This window comes from Oryx dammah, unplaced genomic scaffold (genome assembly GCF_014754425.2).
Source record: "Oryx dammah isolate SB20612 unplaced genomic scaffold, SCBI_Odam_1.1 HiC_scaffold_27, whole genome shotgun sequence".
NCBI classification, from domain to species: domain Eukaryota; kingdom Metazoa; phylum Chordata; class Mammalia; order Artiodactyla; family Bovidae; genus Oryx; species Oryx dammah.
The window spans coordinates 3,089,454-3,100,763 of record NW_024070211.1 but is presented as its reverse complement, the minus strand read 5'-3'; the positions used below and the strand labels follow the sequence as shown (position 1 = coordinate 3,100,763).

The 11,310-nt window shown below is 54.6% G+C and overlaps 1 protein-coding gene across 1 annotated transcript; it reads right to left on the bottom strand.

The window, feature by feature from the left end:
* Window positions 1-7,974: 7,974 nt before the first annotated feature.
* On the bottom strand, window positions 7,975-11,097 carry LOC120854977 (neuroblastoma suppressor of tumorigenicity 1). The gene is made up of 3 exons (XM_040229437.1): window positions 10,490-11,097; window positions 10,257-10,368; window positions 7,975-9,346 (listed from the first exon to the last, which is right to left on the bottom strand). The coding sequence occupies exons 1-3, from the start codon at window positions 10,657-10,659 to the stop codon at window positions 9,095-9,097; spliced, it is 534 nt and encodes a 177-aa protein (XP_040085371.1). The 5' UTR covers window positions 10,660-11,097; the 3' UTR covers window positions 7,975-9,094.
* Between the last annotated feature and the right edge of the window lie 213 nt (window positions 11,098-11,310).

Genomic DNA, 11,310 nt, shown 5'->3' with positions numbered 1-11,310 from the left:
GATGATCCGAGAGCCGGGCCATGTCAGATCGCCTCCCAGCTCTAGCGGCCTCTACCCGCCCCCCACCGCGCCTGCTCCTCCCCACTCACACTTGGCGCAGGAGGAACTCGGAGAAGGGGGCTGTGGGCCACCTTCATCCAGAACTGCTTCCAACAGGGGCTTGCCCACGCGCTACCGGGGCGAGCCGGTTGGGAGATGTTGGGCAGATCGCTTGACATATGTGTACATATATGTTACGATAGGTTGTGGTTTAGTCGCTAAGTCATTTCCCGCCTCTTGCAGCCCCATGGACTCTAGCCCGCCAGCCTCCTCTGTCCATAGGATTTCCTAGGCAAGAATACTGGAGTGGACTGTCATTTCCTTCTCCAAGGGGTCTTCCCCACCCAGGGATGGAACCTGCCTCTCCTGCACTGACAGGCAGATTCTTTACCAACGACCAACCTGGGGAGCCCTATATAACATATAATTGGTTGCGCTTCCTTCAAACCTTTAATTTAAATAGATGGCAACCTCCTCCTGGAAGTCCTTCCCAGCAGAAACCATCCTGTCCCCCGACAGTGCCAGGCACTAAGGGTGAAGGATCAAGCTGTTGGCACTCTCAGTCTACCAAAGAGTGGGAATGGGGAATCTCCAGGCCAGGTGGGGTGGAGTCACTGCAGGTAGACAGGCCTGGCCCACCTTCTGTACCCTTGCCTCCTCCCGCCCCTCACAACCGGAACTGAGTCTCTACTGGACACACCACAGGTTAATATCATGGATTCAGTCAGTCAGTTCAGTTGCTCTGTTGTGTTTGACTCTTTACGACCCCATGGACTGCAGCACGCCAGGCCTCCCTGTCCATCACCAACTCCCAGAGCTTACTCAAACTCATGTCCATCGAGTCGGTAATGCCATCTCATCCTCTGTCGTCCCCTTCTCCTCCTGCCCCCAATCCCTCCCAGCATCAAGGTCTTTTCCAATGAATCAGTTCTTCGCATCAGGTGGCCAAAGTATTGGAGTTTCAGCTTCAGCATCGGTCCTTCCAATGAACACCCAGGACTGATATCCTTTAGGATGGACTTGTTGGATCTCCTTGCAGTCCAAGAGTCCTCTCAAGAGTCTTCTCCAACACCACAGTTCAAAACCAGCCTTCGGCGCTCAGCCTTCTTTATAGTCCAACTCTCACATCCATACATGACTACTGGAGAAACCATAGCCTTGACTCGACGGACCTTTGTGGGCAAAGTAACGTCTCTGCTTTTTATTGTTTTCTATTGTTTTCCTCTATTTCTTTGTGTTGATCACTGAGGAAGGCTTTCTTAGCTCTCCTTGCCATTCTTTGGAACTCTGCATTCAGATGAGTATGTCTTTCTCTTTTCTCCCTTGCCTATTTGTAAGGCCCCCTTAGACAGCCATTTTTCCTTTTTGCATCTCTTGGGGATAGTCTTGATCGTGGATTCAACAAACATTTATAAGGAGCACCTACTACGTGTCAGACACTGTTCCATCCAATTGGGACACTACAGAAACCAAAGCAAATATCCAACTTCATAGACTTTACTATGCATAAAAAACGTTCAAAGTGGGCATAGGGTGATAATTGTGTGTGTGGTCAGTCATGTCTGACTCTTTGTGACCCTACGCACTGGATTCTCCAGGGGAGAATATTGGACTGAGCTGCCATTTTCTCCTCCAGGGGGTCTTCACAACTAGGGTCAAACCCACGTCTCCAGCATCTCCCACATTATAAGGTGGATTCTTTACCACTGAGCCACCTAGGAAACCCAGAATGATAATTGCTATAGAAAAAAAGGAAATGGGGAAGAATGTAAAGAAAATCCCAGGTGGCTGCGGTCTTTTTCCTTCCACAGAAATAGGAAAATAATGCCTCCTGCTATGTTCCAGGGGCTTTATTTTATTATTCCTACCCACAGACCAATGCTAGGAGGTAACTGTTAAACTGGGCTAGGAAAGGCCAAAGGCCTCTCTCAAGGTCACCAGCAGCAAAAGATCAAGTGGAACTGAAACTCAGGTCTGCCCAACACCCAGAGAAACTTCAAGACCCTGCATACCCTGCCCCGAGTTGCTGTGTGGCACCCAGAGTCCCATCCCTGCCCACAGCCAGGTCCATGTGGCAAGGGGAGGCTTGCCTTCCCTCCCAACACCACCGGCAGCATCATGACAATTTCTGTCCTGCCTCAGGGAACAGGATACCAAGCTCTGGGCAGAGAGCCAGAAAGAGCAGACTTGGGATCCCAGCTCCTCTGCTAAGCAGCTCTGTGGACTCAGAACCAGCAACTCCATCTCCTTGGGCCACTGTTTGCTCCTCTGCAGTAACTAGCAGAACAATACAGCACCCACCTCTCAGGGTTGTTGGTATCATCAGTAAACTTCATGGTGCTGTGTCAGTGTTAGCTACTAGCCTCAGTGTTCCCATCTGTAAAATGGGAATGCATTCAGCTCTGCAGTAACTTCTTCAGCCCAGGGATTTTTTTTTATATTGGATTATAGCCAGTTAACAATGTTGTGATAGTTTCAGGTGGACAGCAAAGGGACTCAGCCATACATATACATGTATCCATTCTCCCCCTAACACCCCTCCCATCCATAACATTGAGCAGAGCTCCCCAGCCCAGGGATTTCTGATGCGAGCAACAGCAAAGCTGAGAAGTCCTGTGTAGAATACACTTTGGGGCCAAGTGTTGGTGCCGTTCAGTCACTCAGTCGTATCTGACTCTGACCCAATGGACTGCATCACGACAGGCTCCTCTGTCCTCCACTGTCTCCAAGAGTTTGCTCCAATTCATGTCCACTGAATCTGTGACACTTCCTGGGTTCATAATCCCGATTCTGTTACTTGCTCTGTGACCTTGGCCAAGCTTTTTTGTGTCCCTGCAGCTAGGAAACTGGGGTAGTGGACAAACACCTGGGTTGAGCCTTGAAACCGTTTGGCATGGAGAATGTGCTTGGTACATTTTAGCTTTGAGAAAATTAAAAGTATATGGTGAAGACTTCCCTGGTGGAGCAGTGGTTAAGAATCTGCCTGCCAGTGTAGGGGACACAGGTTCGATCCCTGGTCCAGGAGGATTCCACATGTGGGGCGACTGAGCCCATGCTCCACAACTGCGGAGCCCATGCTCTAGAGCCCACGTGCCAGCTGCTGAAGCCCTCGAGCTCTAAAATCCGTGCTGCTCAGCGAGAGGAGCCACCGCAGTGAGAGGCCGTGCTCTGCAACAAAGAGGAAACTCAGACTACAGAGGAAGCCCACGGGCGGCAACGAAGACCCAGTGCAGCCAAAACTAAATCAATTAAATACATTTTAAGGTGTTTAAATATATAGTGAAGTTGAATATTATTCCCTCTGCTTTGGCCATCCCAGCTGGCGCCAGTGGTAAAGGACCTGCCTGCCAGTGCAGGAGACATAAGAGCCTCTGGTTCGATCCCTGGGTGGGGAAGATCCCCTGGAGGAGGAAATGGCAACCCACTCCAGTATTCTTGCTTGGAGAATCCCATGGGCGGAGGAGCATGGCGGACTACCATCCATGGGGTTGCAGAGTCAGACACGACTGTAGCGACTTAGCATGCAGGCACCCTCTGCTTTAACTCTTTCAGTTTGATTCCTTTATTAAAATTTTAAAAATCTAAGGGAAAAAGAGAGGGGTGGACTGGGAGTTTGGGTTTGGTAGATGCAAATGATTACATTTAGAATGGATAAGCAACCAGGTCCTAATGTATAACACAGGGAACTATCTTCAATATTCTTTAATGCCATAATGGAAAATATATATTTTTTAATGTATACATGTATATACTGAGTCACTTTGCTGTACAGAAGAGATTGGCACAATGTTGTAAATCAACTGCACTTCTTTTAAAAAATAAAATATTTTTTAGATCTAGGGAATTCCCTGGCTGTCCAGTGGTTAGAACTTGAGATTTCACTTCTGGAGCTGAGTTCCATCCCTGCTTGGGGAACGAAGATTCCAGCAAGCCTCATGGTGTGGCTGGAAAAAAAAAATAATATGAAAACGTGACCAAAAATGTTAGCATTTGTTTGTTCTGGGTGATAGATTCACAGATGCTTGTTACCTTATAAACTGTACTTTGCTATACTCAAAAAAATAAATTTTCAAGACTGGGCCTGGGTAGTGGTGCCATCTTGTGGCCATAGTTATTATCTTGAATTCAGGAACTTTTCAGAAGTTTGTGCACTTAAATCTGTCATTTCGGTCATGGAATAACACAGTCTTAGACATCCTTAACCTTTCAGGGTAGAGAGGGACCGTCAAGGACGCTCAGTTTTTCTTGATTACTTCTAGCCACGGGGTGCTCCCTCCCTCGAGAGAGAAGGCTTGTGCCGTAATGGGAAAGCCGAGTCCTAGGGAGTCTTCTGTCCCAAGCCTCCGTGCCTGCCATCACACAGGGGACCAAGAAGAGCATTTCATGACAGAGGTGGGGAAACCAGGGTCCGGGGGACTGGGAGGCCTGCTCAGAGCTGCTCTCACAGGAGCCATTAACCAGCTGGTTAACTGAGAGCAGGGATTTGTGAGGATACTGTAGTATCCTCAGCATATGTTGTTGTTCCTGTCGAATCGCTACGTCGTGTCCGACTTTTTGCAACCCCATGGACTGCAGCCTGCCAGGCTCCTCTGTCCATGGGATTTCCCAGGCAAGAGTACTGGAGTGGGGTGCCATTTCCTCCTCCAGGGGATCTTCCCCACCCAGGCATCAAGCCCGCGTCTCCTGCCCTGGCAGGCAGACCCTTTACCAGGAGCCACCTTGTGTTCACCGCTGTGTTCTCAGCATGTACTAGGTTGCCATGAATACATGTTCAGTGAATGGATGAGCAAAACTCGCAGCCCAGCCATCAGCAGTTGCGGGCCAATCACTTATTCTCAATAATTATGTTTTTTTTTAAGATTTTCGACGTGGACCCTTTTTAAAGTCTTTATTGAATTTATGAAAATACTGCTTCTGTTTTAGGTTTTGGTTTTTTGGCTGTGAGGCATGTGGGGTGCTGGCTCCCTAAGCAGGGATCAAACCTGCACCCCGTGAACTGGAAGGTAAAGTCTTAACCGCTGGCTCCCCAGGGAAGCCCCATGAAGAATAATTATAATGACTGACATTTGTTGAGGCCCCACTCTATGTCAGGCACTGCTCCAAGCTCTACAGGTACACTGATTCATACAAAGCTCACCACGACCCTGCGAGGGAAGTGGGTGTGATCAATATTCCCCAACTTGCTAAGGGAAAACTCAGATCTTCAGTGAATGGCTCAAGAAACAGCCCAGCCAGGATTTGAATCTGGGAATTCTGGATTTTCCCAGAGGCTCAGAGCAGGGGAGGAAAACTAGACGGGAGTTACTGGCTCAGGGAGCCGGTGCTAATCACACGCCCATCTGGAGAAAGGCCAGCGTGGCCATGCTGCGTTAGGGCTTATCCCTTGTCAAGATTTTCAACTCCTCTGCCTTTGTGGGGTTTGGGGGTGAATGGTGTGGGGGGGACCTACAATTTTTCTTCTGGGTCCTCTTGGTGGTTCAGTTTGAGGTTGGCCAAGGGAAACATCAGCAGGCAGTAATTCGCATCTCACTCCCATCGGCACGCGGGCACAGCCAGCGACACGTCTCTGCCCTCTAAGTCTGGCTCTCTCCGCTGGCTGCTCACACGGCCATCAGCGGTGCCTCTCCCTGCGGCCCCGCTTCCCTGGCCCTCCCCACCCCACCCAGTCCTGGCCTCCACCACCGCCTGCTTGGACTCCCGCAGTTCCCAACTGGCCCCCAGCAACCCCTCCCTGACAAACCTCATCCTCCCATGAGACTGCTTTTGGTCTCGCTGAAACCCAGTTCTGTGCAGACACCTCCACGGCTCTTACCGCAGAGCGTGAAAGCTGAGCCCCCACGGCTGCTCCAGGCCTGCCACCTGCAGGCCACCTCCTTGGCATCGCAGCCCAGCTTCCTGCCGCCTTTCCAACCAGCCTCTTCTCAGTCTCTTTATGTATCTATCCATTTATGCCCCGCCTTGTTTCACACTGGGATGAAGGCAGCCGCTGATCAAGACTCTTTCTGCCAAGAGGATGCTCGGGTCTCAGAGCCTAGTGCCAAGGACGCCACCCCAGGAAGTCCTCCATTTGAACCTGGCCCCTGAGCGCTTTCTGCGTGCCCTCCAGTCAGCCCCACCTCCAGTTGTGTAAACTGACGTTGCTCAGTCGTGTCTGACTCTTCGCGACCCCGTGAACTGTAGCCTACCAGTCTCCTCCGTCCATGGAATTTTCCAGGGAAGAGTACTGGAGTGGGTTGCCATTTCCTTCTCCAGGGGATCTTCCCGACTCAGGCATTGAACCCCCGTCTCCCGCGTTGCAGGCAGAGGCTTTATCATCTGAGCCACCTGGGAAGCAAAGGACTTATTATATGGCCAGAGATTGTCCCTGCCTGAGAGGTCACTGAGGGCTGCGTGCATATGGAGGTACATACTTTTCTCCAACCCAATTCCACGACAAGGGACAAAGGACCACCCAGGACCGTTGTGTCCTGCCCAATTGCAAGGAGCGCCATTCTATAGTTGGGAAGTCCACAACCTACACAACAGTGAAGAGCAGCTATGCAGGGAAGGCGTGGTATCCGGGAGAAACCAGGTGCATATACACAACTGTTATCACCAGAAGGCGCTAGACTGGAATCTGGGTGCCACTGTCTGCCAGCCTGGGAAAAGCACTCCCAGAGCAAAGAGGCTCTCATCTCACATTTGCAAAATGAAGATCCTCCATGGATGAGAAATGATATAGCTTCCTGGGTAGTGCTAGTGGTAAAGAATTTGCCTGCCAATGCAGGAGACATAAGAACCCAGGGATTCAATCCCTAGGTTGGAAAGATCCCTTGGAGAAGGAAATAGCAAGCCACTCCAGTGTTCTTGCCTAGAGAAGCCCACGGACAGGGGAGTCTGGTGGGCTGCAGTCTACAGGGCCACGAAGAGTCAGCCACGCCTGAAGCAACTTAGCAGGCATCTACAGACTGCCTAGTATTGGTGGTTACAGCAACGGATGTGAGGAAGAACGATCAGAGAGTTCTCCCACCACCTGCCTGGTCTCAGTGAAGAGTCTGGGATCCCCAACTTCAGCCACAGGCAGGTAATGATAACAAATCCATAGGGTCATTTTGAGGGGAAAAGGACTCCAAGCATTGTCCACCATCCAGCCTGGCACATGGTAGGTGATCAACAAATGGAAAGATTGAAGGCGGGAGGAGAAGGGGACGACAGAGGATGAGGTGTTTGGATGGCATCACCGACTCAATGGACATGAGTTTGAGTGAGCTCCAGGAGTTGGTGATGGACAGGGAGGCCTGGCGTGCTGCAGTCCATGGGGTCGCAGAGAGTTGGACACGACTGAGCAACTGAACTGAACTGAACCAACGGCAGTTCCTAAGATTGTACCGAGGAGAGTGATTCAGCCAGACTGCCTGGGTTCAAGTCCTGTTGGAGACTTTTCTCAACCCCTAGGCAAGTTACTTAATTCCTCTGCACTTCTGAGGCCTCTTCTATAAAATGAGGGCAGTTATTGCTTCGCCAGGGAGTGGTGAGGGTGAAGTGAGTCAATTTACATAAAGTACTTAGCAAAGCATCCCACTTTGCATATCAGTCTGTAACCACTGCTTTTGTCTGTTTCCCCTTCTCCTGAGGCCAAGCCAGGCTGGGGTGCCGGGAAGGGCTGTGGCTGGGTCACTCGAGGGTAGGAGAGGTCATAGGCCCAGGGGGGTCAAAGGTCAAAGTCAGAAGCAGGGTTCTCGAGGCCCACCCAAGGTACATGTGGGCCAGAAACAGCCTCTGCAGGAAGGAAGTGGGGAGCCAGGAGCCAGGAGGGGCTGCAAGGAAGTGGGGACCCCTAGGATGTGGGGGGGCCTGCAGACCATGCTCGCCTTGGGGGTCCTCTCAGGGCTCGATGCGCAGCCTGAGGCCCTCCCCTCGGGGCACCCTGAGACAGCAGAGCCTCCCGGCAAGGACGAGAAAACGGGTGTTGAAGGAATTTATTCACGAGAAAACTCAGGGTCCCTCGGGGAGACAGTCTACTGGTTACAAGCTCCAGAAGCTCTTGTCGGGTCAGCCGTGAGGGCCGGGGCGCCCCCTGGCAGGGGGCTGGGGGTCCAGCAGGGGTCCGGGACAGAAGAGCGGGTGCAGGCAGCTGTGGGTGCTGAGGGGGCTCCTCCCTTCCCGCCTGACTGCCGCCCCCCGGGGACCCCCGCCCTCTCTGGGGCTAAAGTGCAGCTGGGAGGCGGGGGCGGGGCCGGGCCACTGGAGCACCTCGGGGTCAAGGGGCGCCCCACAAGCCCTCGTGGCTCCTCTCCCTCGCTTCTTGAGGCTCACCCCGAGTCCACACCCCACCATGTCCCTCCTGGGAACCCTCTGGGTAAGGGAGACCCCTCCCCAGCATCAGATGTGTAGAGAGGGTTCCCCAAGAGGGTGAGGCTGGCTCCACCAACTTTGAGGGGCCTGGAGCATGTTGGGGGGGCACTGAGATCTGGGAGGGAGGGAGGGGGGAGGGAGGGGTGCTGTCTGATGGAGGGAGTCATCCTCTCCCCCCAGCCCAGAAGGTCCCGCCATCCCTGCCTTGCGCCACCCCCAAGGAAGCCGAGGAAGCCAGTGAGCCTGGCTCCCCGCTCCAGGGCCAGGAGTCAGCGGGGGCCTGCCCAGGCCTGACTCCCAACCACGGGAGGGCCACCTCAGTGCCACCAGGAGATGCTGCTCTGGGGGCGGGGGGCGGGGGGCCTTGGCACAGTTTGGAATGCCTCGCCAACTCAGCAGCGTAGCCAGCGACCGCTCTCCCTCCCAAACAAGGGCACACATCTCAGAGGCGGTCAGGAAGAGAGCTCCCCTCGCCCTGAAAAAGAGCCCTGAAGATCTCTGCCCCTGCCCCCGACTCTGGAATATATTAAATTGTGCAGCTTGGCCCCAGCCCCACCCCCTTCAGATCTCCACGACAACCGGGAAACCTTCCAAGTCCAAGTCTGAATCCAAGTCCATCCAGTGCCAAAGGGGGGCTTCAGCCTCTCCCCCTAACTCTTCCCCGGGAGGGCGAGACCCCCACATTCCACAGGGAGTGGGAGGGGAGGGAGACTCGGGGGCCTCAGTCCTCAGCACCCTCTTCCTCGGCATGGGGGGCCCCAGGGGGGTCCTCGGGCTCAGGGGCCTGCCCACCAGGGTGGGGGTGGGGGTGGGCGCCGGGCTGGGCCCCCTGCGTGTCCTCGCCCTGCACGTAGACGCTCAGCCCCTCGTGGCTAGGTTCCTTGCCGCACGCCTGGCAGCTGCAATGCAGGATTTTCTCCACCAGCTTGTCCACCCGGGGCACCTCCTCGTGGCCGGGGCACTCCAAGGTCACCTGGGCAGGGCAGATGGAAGAGGAGAGGCGTTTCTAAGGGCCTGGGGCAGGCAGGGAGGCCCCAAGGGCAACCCACATCACAGTGCCAAGAATCACCCGAGACCTCAGAAGCCTGAGCCCCCCGGGGCATGTGGGCACAGTCGGGGGAGACGAAGGGGTGAGTCCCTGCAGGAACCCCCTGGCCTGTCTCCCCACATCCTGCCACCTTCCTCCCCAGCCCCAGGCAGCCAGGAGACCCCCAGATGGCCCGCCCTGCCTGAAACCAGCCCCCGGGCTCCCACTGCCCTCACCCAGAGCCCCTGACTCCTCACAGGCCCCCTGCCGAAGACCCCTGCTCCCGCCGTCGACCTTGCCCCCCTCCTGCCAGCTCCCTGCTGCCTCATCTGCCTGAGATTTTGCATAAGCCGTTCCCTCTGCCTGGGAGGGCCTTACCCACCCACCCTGCTCCCCGCTGCCCCAGACTTTGCCCACTTAACCTCCCCTGAAACTCTGGATCTAAGCCCAGACACTGCTTCCTGGATGCAAAGGGCAGGTGCAAAGGCCGTGTGGTGATCACAAGTCAAGTAGGTATAAGAGACCAAAAGGAGGTGGGTTGGTGTCAAGGGTCAAGCTGGTACAGAAGGTAAGAGAGGCAGGATGAAGCTTGGAAGGCATGGCTTGTGGATGGGCCTTAAGGGGCACGGCGGAAATCTGGGTCTCATTCTCTAACAGTAGGATGCCTCCGAGAGCATGTCAACAAGTGGCTGATGTCAGAAGCAAGCTTCAGAAAGGGCTCCTCTCCTGCAGGTGCTGTCGTCAGCCGTGAGAACCCCCAGGCGGCAAGGACCACGCCCGTGCCCCCAGCAGTGGCCCCGAGCCCCGCACGCGCGGGGCCCAGGCTCGGGGAGGCCGGGCGGTCGGCTGTACTCACGATCTCCCACATGGACTGGGCCGGCATGCAGGAGTCGCAGTGCACCAGGGACTCGGTCGACTGTGGGAAGGTGTTGGGGACGCTGTAGCTGAAGCACTGTCCCAGGCAGGCCCTGCGAGAGGAGACCGCTGTCCAAGTTGCTGCGGCGGCGTCGGGCATGGGCAGCCCGTCTCCTTCCTCCGCTCTGGGCCCCTGCGCAGACCCCGCCTAGCCGCCGCCCCCCGGGATCCCACCTGTTCTGGATGGACTTCGCCTCACAGCCACTGTGGCCCACGATCTGGGTGATGTTCTTCGCCTCACACCAGGCGCTCTTATCCGGGAACAGGGCCAGCTTGTTGATGGGCGGAGGCGCAGCCAGCACCATGACGGGCAGGACAGCCCCCACCAGGACCCGCAGCATCATGCCCACGGCCTCTGGAGCCCTAGGACCAAGCACAGACCACAGGTGAGGCCGGCAGGGCCCGGGAGGCTGGGCAGAGGGCGGCGGCAGTGGTGTTACAGGTGTGCCCGCCGACCCCTGACTCCCTGGGTTCAAGCCCAATCTCTACCGCTTCCTAGCCAAGCACAACCTTGGACAAGTTATTTCTCCTGTAGGAACCTCAGACCTGGGGCTGCTAATACTGCGAGCATCAGATAGGTATCGTGGAGATTAAATAAGGTATTTCATGAAAAGCTCTGAGCAGAGAGACCAGCAGATAATACACATTGCATGTGTTAGTCATCTTTATAACTTGATTTGTAGCTTTAAAGTAAGTTACTTTTCAGTCAGTTTGGTTCAGTCACTCAGTCATGTCCAACTCTTTGTGACCCCATGGACCACAGCACGCCAGGCCTCCCTGTCCTTCACCAGCTCCCAGAGTTTACTCAAACTCATGTCCATTGAGTCGATGATGCCATCCAACCATCTCACCCTCTGTCGTCCCCTTCTCCAGCCCTCAATCTTTCCCAGCATCAGGGTCTTCTCCAATGAGTCAGATTTTCACAAGCATGTGGCCAAAGGGTTGGAGTTTCAGCTTCAGCATCAGTCCTCCGATGAGCACCCAGGACTGATCTC